This window comes from Daphnia pulex, chromosome 2 (genome assembly GCF_021134715.1).
Source record: "Daphnia pulex isolate KAP4 chromosome 2, ASM2113471v1".
In the NCBI taxonomy this organism is placed as follows: Eukaryota; Metazoa; Arthropoda; class Branchiopoda; order Diplostraca; family Daphniidae; genus Daphnia; species Daphnia pulex.
Genome location: NC_060018.1, coordinates 4187729 through 4212644, shown reverse-complemented (window position 1 = coordinate 4212644; position 24916 = coordinate 4187729). Strand labels below are relative to the sequence as shown.

General features: G+C 44.7%; 2 protein-coding genes across 6 annotated transcripts; both read left to right on the top strand.

The window, feature by feature from the left end:
- The first annotated feature begins 1 nt into the window (after position 1).
- Positions 2–7363, top strand: LOC124188305 (E3 ubiquitin-protein ligase RBBP6-like). Of its 2 annotated transcripts, none has more exons than XM_046580851.1 (19): positions 2–118; positions 262–448; positions 507–597; positions 745–808; positions 1593–1688; positions 1769–1857; positions 1922–2030; positions 2099–2220; positions 2286–2455; positions 2520–2767; positions 2833–3148; positions 3213–3537; positions 3615–3719; positions 3790–3969; positions 4215–4379; positions 4455–5524; positions 5606–6438; positions 6518–6722; positions 6813–7363. In XM_046580851.1, exons 2-19 carry the CDS (start codon positions 283–285, stop codon positions 7088–7090), a joined length of 4632 nt encoding a protein of 1543 aa, XP_046436807.1. In that variant the 5' UTR covers positions 2–118; positions 262–282; the 3' UTR covers positions 7091–7363. The 2 variants fall into 2 exon arrangements, with proteins under 2 accessions (XP_046436807.1, XP_046436808.1); XM_046580852.1 differs by having other exon boundaries at positions 59–192.
- Positions 7364–9559: 2196 nt separating this feature from the next.
- Positions 9560–24348, top strand: LOC124188954 (protein sidekick-like). 4 transcript variants are annotated; one of them, XM_046581892.1, is made up of 33 exons: positions 9560–10186; positions 12768–12866; positions 13759–13935; positions 14025–14241; positions 14507–14683; positions 14772–14980; positions 15216–15366; positions 15476–15603; positions 15927–16028; positions 16425–16544; positions 16644–16799; positions 16902–17028; positions 17096–17577; positions 17657–17838; positions 17916–18042; positions 18124–18255; positions 18338–18523; positions 18592–18788; positions 18869–19078; positions 19159–19413; positions 19483–19714; positions 19790–20089; positions 20189–20585; positions 20662–20794; positions 20860–21097; positions 21168–21335; positions 21415–21733; positions 21807–22198; positions 22499–22519; positions 22742–22899; positions 22989–23154; positions 23247–23575; positions 23637–24348. In XM_046581892.1, the coding sequence occupies exons 1-33, from the start codon at positions 10108–10110 to the stop codon at positions 23877–23879; spliced, it is 6609 nt and encodes a 2202-aa protein (XP_046437848.1). In that variant the 5' UTR covers positions 9560–10107; the 3' UTR covers positions 23880–24348. The 4 variants fall into 4 exon arrangements, with proteins under 4 accessions (XP_046437848.1, XP_046437850.1, XP_046437849.1 ...); XM_046581894.1 differs by lacking the exon at positions 15927–16028; XM_046581893.1 differs by lacking the exon at positions 22499–22519.
- Positions 24349–24916: the final 568 nt, after the last annotated feature.

Below are 24916 nucleotides of genomic sequence, written 5' to 3'. Positions count from 1 at the left end.
GGTGGCGTTGGTGATTCCTCGCGAGATTAAAAAGAAACTACGATTGATGCCGAGTTGCCGATCCGACCTACTAATGAATACCCGGTTGTCGACGCTTACGTTTTTCTCCAGGAATATGGTGAGTAAATTTAGTTTACAATTTCAAGTTCATGCAGCAAATCCACGTTTAATCTCTGATGGCTGATTAGTTCTGTATGGTTTGCTGTCGTGATATGTGTATAGTTTATAATGTAATCGAGATTGGTTTATGTTTTTTCACAGTGAGCAAACTGTACCGGGAAAATGTCTATTCATTACAAGTTTAAATCGGCGATCGACTATGACACGATTACATTCGATGGCCTTCACATCTCAGTTTCTGACTTGAAAAAGGCAATTGTCCACCAGAAAAAACTGGGCAAGGCTACAGACTTTGACCTCATGATAACAAATGCGCAGACAAATGAAGGTAAGATGTAGCACACAAAACTTTATAGAATAACTCATTTGACATGTTGTTATTGTAGTTTACACAGATGAATCTGCATTGATTGCCAAAAATACTTCGTTAATTGTGGCACGAGTCCCTGTAGCTGGTGCCACCAACAAAAAATTCTGGTAAGATTTTGTTGTTCATTTTAACAAAACATTTTGCATGGCACTGAATTGGAGTGAGTTTGCCCAAGCATAACTTTCGTTTTTTGAAATGTAATGATTTTAGGAGTTTGTCGTTATGTTATTTAAACATTGTTTTACTCATTACAGGGATAGAGGCGAACCATCATTGATCGGAACAACATCGTCGTCGAATTCGTCGTCATCAAAGGGTGTATGTACCTGAAGTCTTCCTCCCTTCTCAGTGGATTAGTAACTCTTTTTAAAAAAGAACCCCAATTAAACCAATTTAAATTAAAGTCACTCACATTCAAAGCTAGTTTTTGCAAAGAATCATAAAATTGTCATGAGTAGTTTTGAAAGTCTTGGTAATTCAAACTTCACATTTCTTACAAAAAAGGACTTGGGACTGCTGACGCCGGCTACTGTGATATTCTCATAACATTTCAAGAAGTTTTTGTGTTGAATTTAAAGATTGATGAAAAATTGTTTTCTTAGAACTTTTAAATGTTGCAGCTTTTTGTTAGTGATAGGGTTTTCATGGCTGTGATAAATTTAATTCATTCGTTGGTGATATAATTTTTGTTTCAAAACGGATGTTAAAGCTTGTGTCACGCACGGAGTATTACCTTAAACCATCAATGTGCCCTGTCCACCTTTCCGCTATTTTTCCATCATGGGATTCGAACCCCTGCGGTGTATGTGATTCATGCACACTTTCTTTTTTCTCTATTGATTCGTTTGAAAGTCGAAAATCGGAAGTTCAGTGCTAATTTTTGCTCGACAAGTAATTAATTCACTAGCTGGAACTAGTTTTCAAATACATGAATGGTCCACTTTGCCGGAAGCCAAATGTCTGATGGTTGAGCGATACATCAATATTTGGCACGACACTTGATCTTCCTCCTTCTGCCCTCCTATTGTCGCATTTCAATTTGTCAATAGACAGTTTCGTTGAGAACATTCCTAGAAATATGAGTTATAATCGAAAATTTTAGGCTCCCCCCGGGACCAGAAATGAAAATGAAGTCACAGTTGCCATGGCGAACATCAATGCGGATTCAGCCGGTTCCGCGCTTGATAATCTTGCCCAGGTATTGATACCTTTGTCCCGCCAGTTCATTCTGTATGTAACCTCACGTCTGTTCTTTTTTTTTTTCAAATTTTTTCAAAGGCTACTGACCTGTTTCGAAGTGAGGCTTCCGAAGAGGACAAAATCAAGGCCATGATGACACAAAGTACTCAGGACTACGATCCATCTAAGTAAATATTTCAACCATCATCTTGCGTCGAAGTTATTATTTATATGTATATTATTCTTCATCAGATATATGAAAATTCGTGGTCAAGGTCAAGTAGGACCCGTTCCTGGTAACTATTGTTGTTTCAAATGCGGTATGCCTGGTCATTGGATCAAACAATGCCCCTTGAACTTGGTAAGACTCATTTCTCGAAGTCAAATTGTAACAGCATATTAACGAAATTTATTTGTTCACGATTTTAGACAATGGACATTAAGAAGAGTACCGGAATTCCAAGAAGTTTCATGGTACCTGTTGAAGGTCCAGAGGTTCCTGGAGCGATGATGACTCCATCGGGGCATTTTGCTGTCCCTGCAATTGACCAGTAAGTTTCTTTAGCTAATTTGAAGTTCAATAAGTGTAACACACTAAAAATGCTTTTCTTATTAGTGAGGCATATCGAGAGATCAAGAAAGAACGACCGCCTTTTCAGGCTGAATCGCCGACACCCGAGGTGGTAAAACCTGTCATTCCATCTGAATTACTGTGTTCTCTGTGCAAAGATCTATTGTCTGACGCAGTACTTATTCCCTGCTGTGGAGATTCCTTCTGTGATGACTGTAAGTTTTATTATTTTTATCACATTTTTATTCGGTTTTAACGGTTTTCTATGATTCCTCGAAGGCATACGAGCCCTACTTCTCGATTCAGAGGAGCAGGAATGTCCTCAGTGCCACACGAAAGCTGTTTCGCCTGACACACTGATACCAAATCGGTTTTTACGTACGGCTGTCACCAATTTTCGAAGCGAAACGGGATATACGAAAGCCGCTCCCGTTGTCGCCCCTGCTGCTGTTGTGGAACTTGTTGTTGTTCCTGAAGTCAAAGAAGATATTGAGGACGAGAAAGAAGAACCCGAACTGATTTTAGAGGTAAAATTGAAAGTTTATTTGTGATTGCGTTGATGGCATGATGTTATCATTCTTTATTTCAAAAGGATGAAGAATTCAAGGAAGAAATTGCAACTTCTCCGGTGGCCGAAGAAGAGTTTAATGAAGAACCGAGTGAACCACCTCCACCGGGCGGAGAAAGCCTCGAAGAAGTTAGAGTCCCTACGCCTACGGTCGATGAAAAGCCTCCTGCAACTCCGACTGCTAGTGCTGAGGGTACCCAGGCTGATGTGGTTAAACAGTCACCTACCGCACCTTCGAAAAGTACCCCACCGACAGTCAACAATTTGTCTATTTTAGCTCAGAAAGCTCCATTGATTGCACTTCAACAAGCTTTATTACAAGGAAATCCACTCTTGCTTGGTATGATCTATAATCTAGTTCCAGAAGAGATTGTTTCTCTAAGACGTTGTAAATATCGTTACAGGCTCACAGAATATACAACAGATTGCCCTAATTCAACAAGGGCTGATGGCGATGCAGCGTATTCCTCATTCTTCACAGTCAGCTCCTTTGTTGCCTACACCCACTCCAATACAGACTGCTCCGGTTTCGCAGACAATACCGCCGCAGAATTCTGTTCCGATTCAGCCACTCATGACTGCCCAACCTCCCACTCACATACCACCTCCGGGATTCCCTCGATCCATGCCGCCGCCTAGATTTCAGGGTCCATCGATCCCACCTCCCGGGGCTAGACCAATGATGCCCCCAGGAGGACCAAGAGGACTACCTCCAATGGGCTACCCAGGGTAAAATGAACATAGCAGAGTGACTTTTGAATTTAACAAGCAATTCTTAAAGCAAATTTTTCTTGTTTGCGTTATAGTGCTCCGCCGTTTCCTCCTAATGGCATGGGAATGCCTCCAGGCTACGGCAATCATGCTTCTAGTGCAGCCAGTCAACTGGCCAGCCACCCGATTTTACAGCAAGGGTATTTATAATAATTCAAATCCTTTTGTTTGAATCGCACTTAGAATGTGCCATTGAATAACGAATTTCAGTGTGATCGAAGACCCCTTGGCTGCCTTTGAGAAACTCTTAAAGGAGAAAGAAGAACGTGACAGAGCACGAAAAAAGCGAAGATCAATTTCGCGGTCAAGGAGTCGCTCTCGGTCTAGAACACGTCGATCTAAATCACCTAGGCAGCGGAGTCGATCGCGCAGTGGATCTCCTCCCCGAAGGCAATTATCGTTCTTTTCTATTTTGAAAATCCTTGCGTTATGTTTTGGTTACACTTACATTTTTTCATCCCTGAAGGAGACATTTTCTTTGATTTCCTTATCGTGTGCCAATTTATTTAAATTTTTTTTTATATTTTACATTTCGACACTTGACTCCTGTTTCCTTTTTGCCTTTCTTGTTTGTCACGGTACACGTATGTTGAAGAAGACGTTGACTAATCTCGTGTTGGTTGTGAATGGTTTAGACGTTCTCGATCTCATTCTCCCAGCCGACGGAGAAGAAGTCCAGCAGTACGTGCTCGCAGAGGTAGATCGCGATCGCGGTCTCAATCGGGTGGGAGATCTCCTAGTCCTCGGAGCGGACGTCATGGGTTTTACGACCGGTCACCGTCACATGGATCCCCTGGAAGGTAAAAAAACAAAAAATGATTTTTCTTCCTATAATTCAATAAAGTGTTTCAAATTTGTCTTTCTTTCCATTAAAGATACCCTCGAGAGTATCGTGAAGAGTTCCCTAATGCTGCATCGGCAAATTATTACCCACCATACGGTTATCCACCTATGGGTCCACAAGGCCTACCAATGAGAGGATACGGCGGTCCTCCAGGTCCAATGGGCCCGATCGGCAGAGGTGGCCCCATGGGTGGTTATGTACCACGAGGACCACACTTTGGAATCGGCATGCCTAGAGGAATGGGACCACGTGGACCCTACCCTCCTGGATACATGGGACCAAGAGGACCAATGGGAATCGTAGGTGCTCCTCCTTCTCTGCTCTCACTCGACCTGGGAAGAGGTCGTGGATATCGAGAAGAACGACGGACTGACTACGAGCGTGAATACTACAACCCCGAAGCAGACCGAACTCGCCGTTCACCTCCGCCACCTCCACCTGGAGAATTTGAATCAGACGCTCCTCTTATTTACACTAAACCACGTCGTCCAGATCAGCCCGAAAAAGGCCCAGAAAAGCCCAGAGAAAGAATCAAAGAGCGCGAACGTGAAAGAGATCACGGCCATATGAAGGATGGCCGAGAGCGGGAACGCGAAAGGGATCGGGAGCGAGGAGATCGAGACAAGGAAAGAGAACGCGATCGTGACCGTGATCGCGAGAGGGAGCGAGAACGCGAACGAGACAGAGAGAGAGATCGTGAGCGGGAAAAAGGCAGATCTCGACACGAAGTCCGGGATACTAAAGATACCAGTCGACGAACGGAAGCCATTTCGCGAGAACGGGATCGTGATCGAGCGGGATCTCCCAGTTCGGTCAGCAGCAAGTCCAGTACGACTACCAAGGAGAAATCCAAGGAGAAGGAAAAAGAAAGAGATCGTGAAAAGGAGAAGAAAAAGGAAAAGAAAGAAAAGGATGAAGAGGACAAGAAGAAGGACAAGAAACGCAAGAAGAAGAAGGAAAAAGAAAAGGAGAAAGACAAGGAGAAAGAAAAGAAGGACAAGAAAAAAAGCAAACACGACAAAAAGAAGAGCGCCGACAGCGAAGACCGCGAAGCTGAAGCTGTACGAACGCAAAACCAATTGGACCAGCCATCAATTCCTGGTAAATTTGTTTTGCCTTCAAAAAAATTGGTGTCATCAGTTTGGTAGTTTTATTGACAGTTTCCTATTTTGTATTTGACAGGCGATCGTAGCGGAGTGATGGATGATTCTGCCACAACAGGAGTCGACAGAGCGAAATTGGAGCATGCAAATCATCGAGAGAGCGATGACTTTCGAATTCCGACAGTTCCAGAGGAAGAAGCCGCCTTAGAAGATGTTCTTATCATAACCACTGACAAAAGCCTCGAATCACTCGTGGACGACATCCCACCTACAGAAGAAGATTCCGACAGTTCTAAAACAGTGAAAAAGGATAGAAGCAGGGAAAGAGAGAAGGACGATAAAGTGAAAGAAACCAAAGTTCTGCCACTTCCGCACTCGCGCTGGGAGGAAGATTCGGAAGAAGATGAAGGAATTGACTCCGTGAAGAACGTGACTGACGTTGGCGCTATTGGTGGAGACTCTGGTCAAGTCAAACGGCCAGATAATGCCATCTTTCGTCGGGCTATTAGTGCTATCAAGCCTAAAGTGATCGAAATTAAATTGCGACCCGAACGTCGAGTCTTGCTGGATTCAGCCCCAGAAAAGATCGGAGAAATTGAAATGGACGACAGCGGAAACGCAAGAGTGTCTCCGGATTCCTTATTGAATCTAAGAGTCGCCGCCTCCGCCGCCGCCCCGGCAGTGGTACCGAAATTCAATCCCGCCCTTGTCGATTTGAAACTCCTTGACGTTGACGAGAAGAAGAAATCGGTGCGCGACAGGTTGGGTGACAAAATTGAGCCGGAACAACCACCTGCTAGGAATCACGACAAGTCGGACGACACCAAGGACACCAAAGTTGATAAATCGAAAGAAAAGAAGGACGGTGGTAAAAAGGACAAGGAAAAACGTTCTAGTCCCGCCAAAGACAAGGTAATTAATTTAGTGCAAACAGATTTGATTCACAGCTTTGAGAAATAATGGGAACGTGTCCGATGTTTGTTTTATTCAGAAGGATCGCAAAGAAGATAAACGTGACAAAGACAAACGAAGTCGAGCTAAGGAGAAGGACAAGGATAAGAAACACAAACGTAAAGAAAAGGAAGAAAAGAAGAGCAAAGAAGACAAAGAAAAGAAGGATGAAATGAAGCCTTCCAACACTGACGTTCGCCACGGCGACAAAACGAAATCGAGCAAAAACGATGACAAGCAAATCGGTACAATCGTCTTTTCTTTTTTTTTCCCCTGTTTCGGCTGTCCTCCTCACGTCGTTTCTATTTTGAATAAATTTACATTCTGACTCGTAGACAAAGACAAGGAGAAATCTGAAAAGATCAAGAAGCGGAAGCGTTCCTGGTCGAGCAGTACTAGCAGCAGTAGTTCCAGCAGCACTTCAGACTCGGAAAGCAGCTCATCTGAATCGGGCGGTGGCGGAGGTGGTAAGCGCAAGAAGAAGAATCGTAAGAAGCGTCACGTTTCTTCCAGCAGTGATTCTTCCGACTCGAGTCGCGAGCCCAAGAAGAAGAAGAAAAAGTCCAAAAAGACTTCGTCGAAGCGGAAGCAGAAAAAGACTTCTTCGCAGTGAATATACAACGCGCTCATCCCTCCTGTAATACATTGGACTGTGGATAGCCTTCATCTCCCCTGATTTCTCCTTTATTATTTTTCTCTCCATTATTTCTTTTTGTTTTAGTTGTGACTTTTTTCCCCTCTTTTTTCAATTTTCCCAACTGGAATTTTTGTCGAGTCTTGCTTGCTCTGGGCTGACCTGATGGTTTCGCCAGAATCTGGCACATTGCTGTGTTTTTATATTATAAGGAAATGCCAGTGGCGATAGTAATACACTTTCAAGTACATATTTCTCATCGGACATTGAACTAGTTTCGCCATAATCTGATCTGGGTATGACCCTCATTTTTTCTCCTTCCCCCCTTTGGAAATGTGAACCGTGAGCCGGCGTTTTCACACGTTCCGAGTTCAAATGTTTACACTGCGGTTGAAAAGCGAAAGCTCAAGGCTGTAAACACACACTCACAGACACACACACAGGGGGTTTGTATATGTATACAGGAACAACACAACATGTGCCTGTATGTGTGTATACATCGGACAGGACTATTGAGTCTAGGACAAAAAAGGGAAGAAGACTCACACACGGCCGGCGGTGTTTTATAGTTTGCGTGCAGATACATCGGGACCATCTCACGATCGGTATCGACTGTGTAAGGTAAGGGTTTATCTTTCAGAGTCACGCATTTCTTTTACGGTCTAACGAATTTAAACACCCATGTGTGTGCAAGGTTATTTACACGTGGGCGGATCCGGTGCAAATGTTTATGGATGGAAACAGCGGTCGGTGCTGTATAGGACGACGCATCGAGTCGCTTCATGCAACACACGCGACGTCTCCTCATCCAGAAGCGGACGCCGCTCCCAGCAGCGCCTTGGCTCCTATATCGGTAAAACATTGGAGAAGAAATAACAAATAGTTTCATAAGGTCCAACATGAGAAGACGGATGTGCTGTCTGTGTGATGTAAACGAACGTTCGCGTGTCGACGGCGGAAATAATTCGATGGCTGGTGTCTTGGATAAGATGGGAACACGCGCATTGACAAATATTCACGCCAAGTTCATCCGAAATTCGTCTGATGATTATACAACTCTCTCGAATTGCAATTGGGCGGCTGCCGCCATTGACATCCGAAGAGACCTTTAACTGCAAGTAATGAGAGCCGCCCGTTTTCACGAAGATTGGATACAGCAGCAGCAGCGGAGGAGGAAGAGCTCACGCACTTTTCCTTCATTTCTTCTCCCGTGTAAAGTAAAGATGGAAGACGCGACAGCTGGCTCTGCTGCCGATAAAGACGGCCATGACGAGCTTGATCCTGTACAGCATTATTTCATTTCAACGGAAAAAAAAACAAGCAAGCAAGCAGCAGAGCTTCTTCCATCCTTCGTTGCAAAACATCGGGACGAGGAGATAATGGCCAGAACCGGTTGCTGCCCCGCTGCCCCGACTAGTCAATTATACACTCAGTCTTTCTCTCTCTCTCTCTTCAAGCCTATATACACACACTCTCTTGTGCACTGTGTTGTGTGTATACTATACAAGCGTCTCCCCCCCCCTTCTTCGAGACTAAAAAACTTGCTTCTAATACTGGTATTTACGAGTGTGTTTGAAGAGGTCCAGGGCTGGCAGAGTTCCCGCACGTGCTCTCCACTTGAGGCCACCCCCTAGACAAAAGCTATATGACTTGACTTTCAGTTTTTTCCCTCCCAATAGATGAGACACACACTGTGTCCTGTTTTCTGTTCAGAGTCTTGGGTTGTTAATGGTAAAAAACTATTCAACATTTTTTAAAGGTCTCGGCAAAGTAAAGAAAAGAAACGGTGAAGATAGAAATATCTCGGACCGACTTTTCGGTATGTGAGTCATTCCGGTGTGTGCGCTGGATGGCTCGCTGCCTCTTATCTCAACACCAACATAAAGACGCTCTGCCTATCTTAAGTCAATCTGTCACATAACATCTCGTTTCCTTTTTATTTTGAACGGAGGAAAAAAATTTTTTCTTTAACAACTTTCCTCACCCCTATAGCGAGAAAGATGTGCAATGAAAAATTCAGACAAATTTACACGCCCGCAGAGTCGAAAATTGGAATGCGGCTATTTTCACCATGGCATTAAAGATTTTATTCGCTTCATTTTCTTCCAAGAGCCTCTTTAAAAAACATATTGAAAGAAGTAGAGAATTGTTTTGTTTCAACATGGCCCGTCTGACTCCACGGTAGTTGCATTATCATCAAATGAAATGAGTCACATAAAGTATTCACCGATGAAAGCCACTTTGCCACTGCTATAAACCACCCCAGGCCAGATTCGTGTCTTCTCTATTTAGTTGGTTTAAAGAAAAAAAAAAAGAAAATTCCTTTTTGAATTTCTAGTTTCCGTTCCGCCCCCCTAGGCTGCATTCCATAAAAAAGGCAACGCTGTTAATTTTGTTCGTCTGCTTCACCAGGTGGCGCTGACGAAAGCTGGAAAACAGTCTGACGGCAGGGGCTCAGTTCGAGTTTGAGACGCGCGCGCATACTGTTGTGTTGTGTGTGTGCTCTTCTGCGGCCGTCTGGTGTTGCGGAATCTTCAATTATAGTCTAAGCGTGCTCACGATCGGGACTTGTTCAGTGTCAGCGTGACTCGAGTGTATGCAGGACGGTATTGGATGTCCGTGAAAATCCACGTTGGCCAGTGTGTGTGTGTGTGTGAAAGTGGTTGTTGAAGTCTCTTCGGCTCAAGTTCGCCCGTTCTATCGTTAGGGAAAGGAAGTTTGGATTTGGCCGCGGGCTACGGTCAGGTGTGACAGGGCCCCTCTTTCATTCGTACCACTACCACCACCCTCCTTTACCTTTGAGGGTTGTGAGAAAGACCGTGGGAAATGGTTTCTTTGTCGTCCGCAAGGCCGGAATGCTAACGTTTAGATGGAAGAAATGAAGCATTGGAATTGACTCGATTTACTTGATTGCATTATATTCCTATCGCCGAAGAGAGTGAGAGAAATCAAACAACAAGTTCGATCCAACAACAGGAGGAGAAACGACAACGAAAATGCCTGGCGTCAAGGCCCAACACCTGGGATTATTACCGAGTGTGTTGCTGCTGTTCCTTTGTCAACACATTTCGTCTGGTGAGGATTATTTCTGTTATTTTATTTTCCTAGTCTAGCTTTTTCCGAAATAACACGCATACTGTGTAGCCAAGAGTGAATGGAGAGCGTGTTCAAAAGCAGAGACGACATTCTTGTTAAGATTATTGTTGGTTTGGTACGTGTCTATTTCCAATGATGCATTGATTGGATTCATTCGAATTTATGGCCCTCGAGCCAAAATGGCGATCAAAAGAACTGGGCTTTTTTTCTCTCTCTCGTTCTCTAAAGGAAAAGCAGCAGCTATTCACATTTAGTGCTGTAAATCCGAATGTCGTGTCTCTTTGAATGCCAGCCCTCAATGCGGTGGGGTCCCCCAACGGTATACGGCTTCCGTTGTACACCAACCGCCCCCAGAAACTCTCTTCTCCATCCTTTTTTATACTAGAAAAATATATATAAATATATATATCTATCTATTTTTTTGAAGCTTTAGCCTTATCCTTCCACTTTTTGGTGAGCACCATGTTTTTCTTTCCCTTGAACGCGATATATACAAGGTCGGTCAAGTGGATCTTACACTTCAGACTCTGTCTGAATCATCTTTATCATTAACATTATCGACGCCGTTGTAAAAAGCTTCTTCTTCTTCTCCCTCAATCTCGACTACTTTCTCCGGATGCGCTTGCATTCCGCGTCGATAAGATGGATTACGGATGCAACCGTCACACGCAAGCAACACACAAGACACGAAAGTCTGTAGAAACAAAAACAACAAAAAATTGTTTTCTTCTTCTTTCCTGTGGGATTGGTTGATAGGCCGGTCTCACTCAGTTTTCTTCACGGGACCGGAGGAAGAAAGGACCAAGAAGGAAATGGAATGGCATTTCTGCCGGAATATACCGGAACGGTTATCAGGGATTTCTCTCTCTTATTTTTTTGTTTACGGCTGGATGGCGGAGTGAAGGGGAGAAACCATTGAGAAAACTTTGTTGTTTTCGGGTTTCCTAAAGCCCAATCATATAGAGAGAAACAAGTCACCACCTGGCCCTCGACCACAAGAAGAAACACACAACTGCATATAAAAATGGAGGGAAAAAAGAAAAAAGTTTGTGCGGTTTGAGCTTTGGCGTTCGTTCATCGTGAAGAGAAAGAGAGAAGGAGCAATATGCCGTGACCGAGTCAACTTTTTTGGGAGCCGTGATTTCTTCTAGGCAGCAGACTTGCTCTCCCTTTCGTCGACGTAGGTAGGAAGGAGATAATAACCTCAAAGATCGACGCCCTGAGGCCAAAGTCAAGGGCATTATTTGGATTCTTTTCGGGTTTCTCTTGACAAGCGAACGAATAAAAAAGAAACAACAACCAAGAAGAGGTAATGACGGGCCCCATGCAGCACTCACGGCTTCTTCCAATGGACAAGGTTAACGATTATACTTTTTCCCCCTTTATTTTCTTTTTGTTTTTTCTTTTTGAAAATCTTTATTTGTTTCGACTAAGAGACAAATCCAGCAAGGGCGGCAGCAGCATAAGTCGACCTGATTCTCTCCTCTTTATCGTTTTGTTTGTTGTCTATGGAGCGGAAATGGAACCACTTTCCCAGCCCACAAAAGAAGGAGCTGCTAGAGCCGAAAAAAGAAAATAGTGTCGGGTTACCAGGAGAGTAGCAGAGAGAGAGAGAGGGTGTTTTGGGGACGAAGGGAATTGAATCGGGTAGTAGAGAGATCCATGTTTGATTGTTTCCAGTCCAGCCCTTGTGTGGGCATTGGAGGGAAAGTTCTGTTGTTTTGTTTTCCTTTTATTTTAAACTCCCAAATGAATCGCTAATGAGCGGCAGTCAAATAAGATTATCATTCAGCCTAGCCTAGTAACGATCTCTTTTCGACTTTATATGGCCATCTGGAATCTAGTGGAACGAGATTGAATGTATAATGTAACTATAAAAAATAGAAGAAAAAATAGAGAAAAAAAGAGATGGATAGAGACTCGGGATTCGGACGGGTGGAGCCAGTCAAAATACTGCCCCGCTGAGTTTTCAAACTGCGCCTCCCCTTTCTCCTACTGCTCTAAAGTTCTTTCGACTTGTGGTGTGATTGATGGATCTCGACCATCTGTACATCAAGTTTTTGTTAACCGAGTGTGAACCAAGTTTTTAGACACTTTGAAAAAAATAAAAATAAAACGTCTAGCTCGTTATTCACGACCAGAAAAGACTTGCTTTAGATAGACTCACGCTCGGCACCAAAGCGCCTATAAGCTAAAAAGAGAGAGAGAGAGGAGAAAAAGTTGGGGCTTCTGGCGTTCCGGAAATAGGCTCTTGTTTTTATTTGTCGGCTCCTAAAAGGCTCCGGCGTCTTTTGTTTTTTCTTTTGACGAAAACCAGTACCCCCAGAGTTTTTGAAACATGCTAATCACATGTGTTGTTAGATACTTTTTAACGTTGAAAACGATAACCTTTAACAGTCATCGTGCTTACTGTGCATAGCTCTCCATGGCTGGGCTGATTGTGTTGCCTTTATCCGTATCGGTGTTGATGTACATTTTGATGTATCCTGTTACTCGCGTTCATTAAAGAAGTGTGTGTCTGAGAATTTGTATTTCTGATTTGTTTCCGTTTTCCCAACAGCGGACAACATGCAGTCGCCCCGTTTCGTCACTCAACCATCCGCTTCGGCGAGCATCGTCAGCGAAGGCCGGGCCAAATTCCTTCAGTGTCAAGCCGTTGGTGAGTTGCTGCTTTTTCTTTCTTTTTCTCAACTTCACCATTTCCCATTTGAACCGAAATGCACTGCACCAAAAAAGAGAGAGACTTTAGCACTAACTAATCCATTATGCTGGGCCCTGCCGGCCCTGGCCCCGTCTCCCATCATTAGTGTCTTTTACCCCTCGACGTAACACGACACCACAGCGTCTGCCTTGTCTCTCCCGCTGGCTGCTGAATGACGTTTTCGAACCTGGTTGATACAACTGGAAATGATATTTTCGGGGTCGAATATTTTTCCTTTCACTATATTTCCCTCGTCGGTCTTGTGTGTATTATTTTGGTTGGATTTCATATTTTTGGGGGAAATTGGAAAGGGGGGGCAATTTCACGCCCCGGTCGAAAAAGGCCATTCCCTCCCGGTTGTGTGTGTGTTGCATTGGTGCGTTATGCGATGGCCGTGCTATTCAGCAGACAATAGTCTCGGGAGGGGCTGACGAGGCAGAGCTTGACCAGAAGTCCAGAACGTTGCCCCGAGGGCAGCAGGGTGAGAGATTATGGATTCCACCCCATGTTTACCCTCCCAACTTCTTCTTCTTCTTTTTCCATTTGAAAAAGCGGAAGGATTTCCGTTACCATCGGCCATATGCTGCTGTCACTCCCACATCATTTCCGGCTTCCCTCTACTTTCTCCAGCCAGTAGTTGTAGTACTACGACTACTGGATTCTCAAATTTCGTGTAATATTGGTCTGTCGTCTGCATTCTTATTCTCTGCAACCCCTCCGCTGTTGACTCTTTTTTTTTATTATTTTTCTCCCCCGACCCCAACAATTGAAGTGGTGACGGATGATAAGCAAATTCACTTGTCTAATTCAATATGCGCTCGTTCTTTGCTTGTTCATTTTCCATCCCAAGGCTACCCGCAGCCGGAATACAGATGGATGAAAGATGGCTCCTTTCAGACGGAATTCTCATCGGAACCGGTTTACAAAATCCAGTCCATCCGACGCGAGGACGCTGGCGTTTACCAATGCGTAGCTCGTAACGCTGTCGGATCCATATTCAGCGAGCAAGTTCAAGTCCTTGTCGCCTGTACGTCACAACAATATCTCAGGATCGCGCAGACAACAATTGTCTTCATGAATTTGTTTTTCTCTTTTTCTTTCTCGTTGATGGAGTAGACATGAGTCCCTTTAGCGACCAGACGGAAACGTCGCTGACTATCCAGACAGGCGATGCCGCCGTCCTGGAAGTGCAGGCCCTAGAGTCTCAGCCCAAACCGGCCGTGACTTGGGAAGCTGAAGACGGAGCGCCGCTCTACGGACACAAATATGCCATCGGTCCTGATAACCAACTAGTTATCCTGTCGGCCTCTGAAAGCGACCAGAAACTTTACCGGTAAAAGGGCCAACAAACCCCCCAAAAAACTATTCATTTTTCTCTTATTTTGCTCTTCTTTGAATTGCTGTTGACATTGTGGGTCTTATCTTATCGTCGAGAGATTATCCCATGTTTACCCAGTTGGGTGATGGGAGTAAACTCTGGCTAATGGCACCCTCCCCTGGAAATCAATTGAAATGTACCATGTTTTATGATTCTGATGAGGCCTATGATGATTGATTGATCGATTGTGTGTGTGCGTCTTGATATTGAAATCACGCAGGGCTCACGTAACAAACACGCAGCTGGGTCAAGAAGAGCTGAGCGGAGGAGTTCGATTAGTGGTCCGCGGTAATAGCGAAACCGATGACGTGCCGGCCCGCATCGTCATCGCGCCCCGAGATACGGAAGTGGTTCGCGGCTCTCCCGTCACTGAACTTCATTGCATTGCCAATGCCAGGTATGTGTATAGTATAGAAATATGGCTGTGTGGGTGGTTTACGACCCCAAAACTTTAGGAAATCTAATTATTCCGAATGCTGAACTAGGTCGCTGTATCACTTGGAAACCCTGTGGTTTAAAGATGATGAGCCAATCGAAAACTCTGGAGTTGGGCACACATTCAACGATTTATGGAATCGAACTCTCTCCCTGCTCAACGCCGATCCCAGCCATTCCGGCCGCTATAGTTGCAGAGTTTCCACCAAATCGCTGCGATCCGAACCCGTCACGGCCGGCGCCAACGTCACCATTCTTGGTAAGACAACAATAAAATGTTGGTGGCTGCTGCTGCTGCTAGTGCAATTGTCTCGATTGTCTCGTCTTTTTTTCCCCCTTCTGGTAACGCCCCGAGCTTTGTTATTGTCATTCCCATTTTGGGCTACACGATTTGCCAGTTGTTTGTTTTTTTGTTTCATCGCCATTTTCTTTCCTACGCCCAGGCTGAAGGTTGTTGAATTCTACGTATATCTTTTGTTTCCTTCTTATTTTAGAAAAACCCGTTCTTTTGGAGAAGGTATCATTGGAGACGTTGGGCGATTTCGGTCGGATCTCTTCGCTACCCTGCCGTGCCCGCGGAGTGCCCACTCCATCCGTCAAGTGGTACAGGAATGTCGTCGACGTGACATCCTTACCGGGGAACAAGTAAAGCTCGGCCCTTTGTTTATTTGCTGTTTTTATCGCCTAACCAAACTGCCCTGCGTCCTTCGCCATTACTGACCCAACGTCTGACGTTTTCGAATAATATCACCAGGTATTTTGTGGCGGAAGATGGATCGCTCAAGATCCAGAAGCTCGCCATGGAGGATGGCGGCATGTTCCAGTGCGTCGCATCCAATAGCGCCGGTCAAGCTACGGCTTACACATGGCTCAAGGTTAAAAGTAAGTCTTAACGAAACAAACAAAAGAAACCGAGAAAAGTTGTTTTTCGAGTCGCTGGATCATCATCCATTGTTGTCTGTCTGTATTCTAGTCCCTTTGTTGTTTATTTTATTTATTTTTTGAAAAAAATTTATTAGCGGTCTTTAGCTGTAGCTCAGCGATTGTGTCGCGCCTCATTCCACAGAAAGAAAACAAGATGAAACCCCATAATTATTAACCCCTTTGTGTCTCCGACATTCTACTAACTCGTTTTCTCTCCTCTCTGGGGGCGGCGCTTGTTTGTTTTGTTTGTCCGTCCTTGGTGGATCCTATTGTGCTTGCAGAAGATGAACGCGATTCGTTCAAACTAATCAACGTTGTCCGGTTACGACCAAACGATTTACCTGACCGGAGCAAGGAATCTGGGGGCTCGTCTCTTTTCTTTGGTAAACTAATCGACAACTAACAAAACATTCTCGAAAATTATTTTCTTCCTCCTCCGACCTTCCCTCATAAAACTTTACTACGTACTTAACTTAGTTACTCTGCTACTAACTTCATTTAATTACCACATCTACTCTGCATTTATTTGACTCCTTTCCTGGTATTTTCTCTTTTTTTAAAAACATGACCGAATGAATCATGTCCTCCTAGTTAACGTTTTTCCGCGTCTGTCGTGTCCTCTTATGTCACATTTCGTTGGCTCAAACCGGAATTGGACGGATTTAATTGAGTTCGCCGTTCTCATTTGTTTTGTTGGTTTTCGTTTGTTTATTTATTTCCCATTTTTTTTGTTTTCCTCCCTCTTTTTTTCTGTTGCGGTCTCGTGTCACGTAACGTAGCCTCGGCTCCCGTCATGGAATCTCCGCCAGAAAACCGGACAGTCCGTGACGGCCGTGATGAAACATTTAGCTGCAAAGCAGGAGGAGCTCCCACTCCCAACATAACGTGGATCTTTAATGGTTAGTTTCTCTCGACATTGTCCACAAACGTATTCCAGCAATTCGTTAAATAGAATTTCCCCCACGTATGGCATAATTAACTTGAATTTTATCTCGCAGACACGACTGTCCTAGTACCCTCTGGCCGGGTTCAAATACTCGAGGACGGATCTTTGTTGATTGCCGCCGTGCGTGCCAACGATGCGGGAAAATACACTTGCATCAGAACAAACGAAGCCGGTAGTGTCGAGGATTCTGCCCTCCTCTCCGTCTTGGGTACGCATCAAGTGTGACAGTCGCGACCCCGCCCAGGATCGCATTCGGGAGGGAGGAAACGTTTTGATTTCTTTTGTTTTTTTTCTTTTATTCCCCCGGCAGTGCGCACGCAAATCGTCCAACCACCAGTGGATACTCGAGTGATTCTTGGTCACGTGGCCACTATGCAGTGCAGGGTGTCTGGTGACTCGTCCGTTTCCTACAGCGTTCAATGGCGACATGAAAATAAGTAAATGCGTTTTTATAGCTCAATTTGTGGTAATTCCATAGCTCTAACTGATCCGGTTTGTTTTCAGGGTTATCGATCCGCTTCGCAGTCAGCGGATTCAAGTCCTTGCCGATGGCACTCTGCAGATTGCCGAGGCTCGGGCCTCGGATGTGGGTACCTACGCTTGTCACGTGACATCAGCCGGCGGAGACGACTCGCGAATTGCCAAGCTCTACGTTATCGAACTGCCGTATCCTCCGAACGGAGTGGCCGCCTCACGATTGGGCAACGGCAAAATGGTCAACGTCTCGTGGATCGCGGGATTCGACGGCAACAGTCCAATCTCCAAGTTTATCATCCAAAAACGCGTCGTGCCCGTTACCGGCCCAATACCCGACACGGTTAACAGTTGGACAACGGAAATAGCCAACGTGTCGGCCGACGTTCGATGGATTGATTTACCCTCGCTCAAGGCCGCTGCTGCCTACCAATTCCGCGTCAGCGCCGTCAATAGCGTAGGGGAAGGCCAGCCGTCCGAACCGAGCAACAGAGTCACTCTACCGCAAGAAGGTATTTTGGAAAAATAATGGAAAAATTCATGTTTCGTGTTTCCTGATGGCTTTTTTTTTTGTTTTGACGAAATTGTCAGCTCCTTCCGGACCGCCGGTGGGACTAGTTGGCTCGGCTCGCTCGGCCTCCCAAATTATGATTCAATGGCAGCCGCCCGACGAGGAGCACCGCAATGGAATGATTACCGGCTACATGGTGCGTTATCGCCTGCACGGCTACGGTGACAACAGCCCCTGGTCTTACCGCAACATAACAAACGAAGTAAAAATTACAATAAAATTTTTTTTTTTAAATTTTACTCACATTTGTTTTTTTTTGTTTGTGTTTCGTTCCAACAGAATCAACGGAATTATTTGATCGAGGATTTAATCACTTGGAAAGATTACGAAATTCAAATGGCTGCATTTAATCGCATAGACGTTGGAAAGTTTAGCAAATCCATCACGGTCAAGACTCGAGAAGGAAGTATGAATCAGAAAACCGCTTAACTATTTTTCTCTTTATGTGCCCCCTGGCCCGCTGACTCATGTTTTTATTTATTGCTAGCCCCGGAAGCGGCTCCCACTCAAGTGCGAGCGGAAGCCGTCAATTCGACCACCATTCGAGTGTGGTGGAAACCACCCGATCCTCAGCTGATCAACGGCATTAATCAGGGCTACAAGCTTCAAGCCTGGAGAGGTACAGTATTGAGTTACATTCCATCTGTACAGTTTCCCATCCGTTGACTGAATTATTCACGAGCGGCTGATTTGTGGATTAGGTGATAATCAAGTGGCGGAGAAGACCGTCACAGTTCCACCCAGTCCGTTTGATCCATTGGCGGAGCAAACTGCTTTGGTGGATGGCGTCCAGAAATATACCGAATACCAGATAACGGTCCTCTGCTTCACATCGCCGGGCGACGGGCCACGCAGCGGTCACGTGACAGTCAAAACCGCCGAAGATGGTAACCGACCCTTGTGTAGCAGCTCTCTATTATAATCGAATCATCTTAACCGCTGAGTCTTGTTCTAGTTCCGGATGAGGTGTCTAGCCTCCGCTTCGACGAGATCAGCGATCGTTCCGTCCGCGTCTCTTGGTCTCCGCCCGAAAAAGATAACGGCAAGTTGACGGGTTACACTGTTCGCTGGTCTGTCAAAGACATGCCGCATACCCTCAAAGTGAAAAACGTCACCGGAGATGTTTCCAGCCTAGTCGTCAACAGCCTACAGGTAGACAGCTTGCCTTTTCCATTACCGAAATTTTGTTTTCTCTAATCATTTTTTAACTTTTCTCGTCAATAAAATAACAGCCAACGACACACTACACTTTCGAGGTAGCCGGTTGGACCAGCAGCGGCATGGGTGCTATTAAAACAGCTACAATTCAATCGGGTATCGAACCGGTTCTGCCAGGAGCTCCGACAAGACTAGCCGTTTCCAACATTGAAGCCTTCTCTGTCGTTCTCCAATTCACGCCGGGATTCGATGGCAATTCTTCGGTCACCAAGTGGACAGTTCAGGTAAAGATCCATTAGCAACGTCCTTGTTTTCCCCCTTCTGTTTTTATATTATTCCGTACTTCATTACTCGGGACCATTAGGCCCAGTCATTACGTAACAGCACGTGGGACACGATTTGGGAGGTGACCGATCCAGAGGCAACCACACTAACTGTTAGTAACTTGACGCCGTTCATGGAGTATGCCCTTCGGCTTGTGGCTAATAATGTAGTAGGCCCTTCGCCACCGTCGGAGCCCACTAAACGTTTCCAAACTATTCAAGCTCCTCCGTCGCACGCTCCATTTAACGTTACCGTACGGGCTGTCAGTGCTACTCAGCTGCGTGTCAGATGGACGGTAAGACTTAACTTATATCTCTTATATAACGAAATGGCATATGAAAGTCAACATCTTTTTCATGCGTAGCCTTTGCAACAAATTGAATGGTACGGCGTGCCCCGCGGTTATAACGTCTCGTACCGTCGGGCAAACGCCGATACGCCTCTCGACGCCGTCAGCATCGAAGACCATAACGCCAACTCCTTTGTTCTGGAAGATCTGGAGGAGTTTACCATTTATCAGGTTATCGTTCAGGCGTATAACGATGTTGGCACGTCACAACCCAGTCCGCCGGCTACCGAACGCACCCGAGAAGCCAGTAAGTGTTTTAGTGGCTCAATTTGATCTTTGACGGTCGTGAACTTTAACACCGATTTTCATTGTTCTCTTAAAGCTCCCAGTTCGGGACCGAAGACTGTTTCGGCTAACGAAACATCATCGACGACGATCGTGGTGCGCTGGAACGAAGTTGACCTCCTCCACCGCAACGGCATCATCGAGGGCTATAAAGTCTATTACGGAGCGCTCAACGTGCCCTTCCGCTACAAGAAGGTGCCGAGCAACGCCACTTTCACGACCACGCTAACGGAACTTCGCAAGTTCACCCAATACTCGATCCAAGTTTTGGCTTACACTCGCATTGGAGACGGAGTCCTTTCCGTTCCGCCGATCGTTGTTCAAACTATGGAGGATGGTAATAATTATCTCGTCGAATATTGATTTATTCCCCCCCCCCCCCACCACCACCAAAAGTCGAGTTGGTAATAAAGCTAAACTACTTGCTCTGTTCTAGTTCCTGGCGTGCCGTCAAATGTGTCGTTTCCCGACGTGTCCTTCTCGAGTGCCCGTGTCATTTGGGACGTTCCAGCCGAACCGAATGGCGAAATTCTTGCTTACCGGGTGACATATTTCATCGACTCGACTCAGGCGACAAATACGAGCAAAGAGTTTTCTCCGTCGGACCGAACTTACCGCGTCACCAATCTCGAAGCAGAGCAGTTTTATATGTTCCATATTGCGGCCAAGACGTCGCTGGGCTGGGGCCAAGCCGCCCGGGCGCTAGTCTACACGACCAACAGCCGCGATGCTCCTCAGCCTCCGTCAGCACCGCACGTCAGCCCCTCACAAATTCAAAGTCAACAAATCACGTTTAGTTGGGCTCCTGGAAGAGACGGCTTCGCTCCGTTGAGGTATTAATGTTGATGCAAGACTCGCTTTTTGGCCAGTGCTATTTTGAAGCTAAACATATTGGATTAATGTCTGTAGATATTACACTGTTCAATACCGAGGAGACTCCAGTGGGCCGTGGCAGACGGTTAATGAACGTGTAGAGCCCACCGTTACATCCTACACTGTACACGCGTTGAAACCATTTACTGCTTATCAATTCCGGATCCAGGTAAATTTATTTATTAACTTTTAAATGTTAATTTTCATCATTTCAAATTTATTTATGTTTTATAGGCTATCAATGATATCGGTCCGAGTGGATGGAGTTCAGAATCGGAAGTAGTTCGAACACTACCCGCCGCCCCAGCTTCCGGCGTTGCTTCCGTGAAGGTGATTCCGATTACCACAACGAGCGTGCGAATAGTGTGGCATCCGTTGAGTGAAGATGCCTGGAACGGTGACGCCCACACGGCAGCCTACCGAATCGATTACCGTCAAATCACCGATTTCCCCACACCTGCGCTCCTTCAAGGTTGTCGAGTTTGTGGTATTTTAATTAGGAAATCAAGACACTGACCGCTGTTTACTTTCAATCCCGACAGGTGGTGGTCAAAAGGAAGAAATCTATGATGGAAAGGCATCTCAGATGATATTGAACGACCTTGTCCGTGATAGGAATTACGAAATAATCGTCACTCCCTTCAACTCTCAAGGGCCGGGTCCTTCTTCTTCCCCAACGACCGTTTACGTAGGCGAGGCTGTACCAACCGGTATGTAAACAAATTTTCATAGGCGATTCATATTAAAGCGGAAAATTGACGAAACTAATCCATCTTTTTCTGGTTTCAGGTGAACCACGCGAAGTGGCTGCTATCGCTACGTCGCCTACGGAAGTGCGGTTGACGTGGGTGGCGCCTTTGGCCAGCCAGCAGAACGGCGATTTGCTTGGCTACAAGATCTTTTACTTGGCAACGAGTCAAACCATTGACAAAGAAGAGATGGAGGTTGTGCCGGCTTCTCACGTAGCACACTCGTTGCCGTTCATGGACATGTTCACTGAATACCGCATACAAATCGTGGCCTTCAATCCAGCAGGCGACGGTCCACGATCTGTTCCAGTTACTGTTCGCACCTTACAGGGAATTCCTGGGAGCCCTGGATCTTTAAAGTGAATATCTTGTTGCACTACCTTACTTGTTATACAGCGATAACTAATTTATAATCTCCACATTTTTCAACAGATTCAGCGACATTACGATGAACAGTTTGAAGGTGAGCTGGGAAGAACCCAAACAGCCCAATGGAGAAATCACTGGCTATGTAGTGACTTACGAAACGGCCCAACAAGATGAGACTTTCAGCAAGCAAGTCAAACAGAAAGTCACAACTACCTGGCTAGTGGTGGCCAATCTAGAAGAGGAGGTCACCTACTACTTTTCCGTTCGAGCATCCACCTTCGATTTGGGACCACCGGCCACTGGTAATGTAACTACTGGACCGCAAGAAGGCTCACCTGGACGGCCGAAAGATCTTTTAATCGCTCGAACTACTTCGTCCGTCAATTTGCAATGGGAAAATGGGCCAGCCGGTAAAGGCCCCATCGTTGGTTACTACATTGAAAGCCGAAAGAAAGGTAAAACCATTTTTTAAAACTCGACATTTTATAAATAAAGCTCTGGTGGTGGTGGAAGGTGGTGGTAGTAGTTGAACATGCTTCATATTTCTGAAATTCTAGCTTTGAATAACTCAACTACGAGTTGCACAAGGCTTGATGAGAATTCATATTCTACATAGAATCATAAACTTGGCTTCGTGATGTTCTTTATTCCAGTAGCAATCTATCCTTCTTTTCTTTTTATTTATGGTTTCCGTATTCCGTCCTCTATAAATCCCTACTCCTTGCCCATTTTCACTGTTGTCGTCAATGACGCAGTGGTGGCGGACTGGCAAATCAGTAAGTATTATTATGGATTTTTTTCTAATTGATTGTAGCGTCCACTGTGTCGTTAACGTTTGGCGGTTCTAACAATCTCCTTGTGGCACTTGTCCCTTTCATTTTATTTCCCTAACGATTGCTCTTGTAAACCGCATGCTAGCTTCAACACCTATTGAATGCTCGACTCTCTTCTTTTGATAAAAGATTCATTTAATTCAACGTGCTTTAATCAATTTACAGAAGAAGATCAGTGGCAAACGGTAGCACGCACTGATCAAGGCCCAATGCGAGAGTACAGCGTCTCTTATCAGAATCTGATGCCTTCGTCATCGTATACTTTCCGTATCGTAGCTTACAACAAATTTGGCATCTCCTATCCAGTCTACACTCACGATCCGGTAAGTCTTTGCTTTTTTTTTAAACAAACGTTTGTTCTTTTCAGTCGATTGAATTCTTTAAGTAATCCTAATTTTATTATCTTTCACAGTTTCTTACACCCAGCAAATTGTACTTGGAATACAGCTACAGTACCCACCAAAAGCCGTTTTATCACCAAACGTGGTTTTTGGTGACACTAGCTGCCGGCTCAGTAGTGATTATAACCTTGCTTGTGGCTGTTTTGTGCGTCAAGAGCAAAAGCTACAAATATAAACGTAATTTTTATAATCCTCGACACGCATATTGTGTAAATGTTTATCATCGATTTTTTCATTTAATTTATTATTTTAAAAAATTCTTATAACAGATGAAGCTCAAAAAACTTTAGAAGAATCGCTGACCAATGAAGAAATGGGTTTTGCTTTTGAAATGCGGCAGTCAAAACGAACGGGTACAATTGGAAGGAATACGCTTAGTCGTCGCTCGGTTGCTGGTTCCGTTGGAGTGCTCGGCGGCGGAACACTAGGCGGTGCTTCAGCCGGGCCGTCTGTGGTCGGTAAACCACCTCCGCGACCCGCACCCTCTTCTGTCGCATACAACAGTGACGACGAAAGCGCTCGAGGGGGTTACGATGAAAACCCTGACGATAGCAGTCTTACAGAAAAGCCATCGGAAATCAGTTCGACTGATTCTCAGGTATAATTATCATGTTAACAGACTTGTTTGAAAACCAACCATAAACACTGTCACATTTTAGGGATCTGAGAGTGAGCCAGAGAGCGAACGAGGTGAACCGCACTCATTCGTAAATCACTACGCCAATGTAAACGATACTTTGCGGCAATCATGGAAAAAGCAACGACCTGTCAAAAATTATACTTCGTTTACTGACTCTGAACAAGAGGGGTCTACTGTAGTCAGCCTCAATGGCGGACAAATCGTTATGAACAACAAAGCTAGAAGTAGAGCACCCTTACCAGGGTTCTCTTCTTTTGTGTAGTTTTTAAATTGATATTTTTTTAATGAAAAGTTTGACTTTGGACCTTTGATATAAAAATTGTACTGACTCAAAATGCGACGGATGTCGGAAGCACTCGAATTTTCAAGGTTTTTCTGTTTAACCGCATAGTAAAGTGCTTCTCGTCTCACCTCACAACTTCTCAGTCGAACACGAGCCGCAAACTTAACTTCTACATCACACAATTTAACGTGAGCTCCCACTTTATGGCGAATTGTGATCCAAGTGTCCGTATATTTTGTAAAAAGAAATTGTTTGTACCAAATCGTCCATCGATTTAGTGCCTCTATTTGTCTAGTATCAAACTGCCTTTTTGAATCGTTCAACATCATCCCTCATTTGAACTGTAATTCACTCCTGGGTGAACGGTTGTTTTTTTTTTCTTGTGTGTGCGCGTGGTGATTGTATGTCGATGATGTTGCAGCTAAATTATATGATCTCTTTGACTCAATCGTTTTATTATTTCATTAGACAAAGCAGACGAAATTTTCCTTCTGTTATTTACAGTATTTGATTGAGGTTCGCACTTCGCAGTTCACACTTCTCATGATCCGTATAATAACATCTTTTTGATTGTTGAAGATGCATAGTACGGCAAAAATTTTACATAATTTAACCCTCTAAACTTTAACTGTTCATTTTAACATTTTTGATACTTCTTAAACTGTAATATAGGTTTAGATAGATGGTCAAAAATGTGTCCACTTGGTGTGCGGAGTATCTGTTCGTGTGTGATGAAAATCAGCCATTTGTCGCTGCAAGTGCAACTGTAAGGCACTGGAGTTTAAAAAAAAGGATTTCTTATGTCTTTGGAGTTCTACTGTCGTTGGAGTTCTACGGTCGCCATACCGATCACACTAGTGGCGGTGAAAACACTTTTGGTATCCTATATATGTAATATTTTTAATGCAGAGCAGTAATGTTATTTAAGATCTAAAAATTCACTAGAATTCAAAAATTCAATGTTGTGTCTCCAAAAAACTAAATTGCGCTTTTGGGACTTGAAGTGTCGGAGGTGT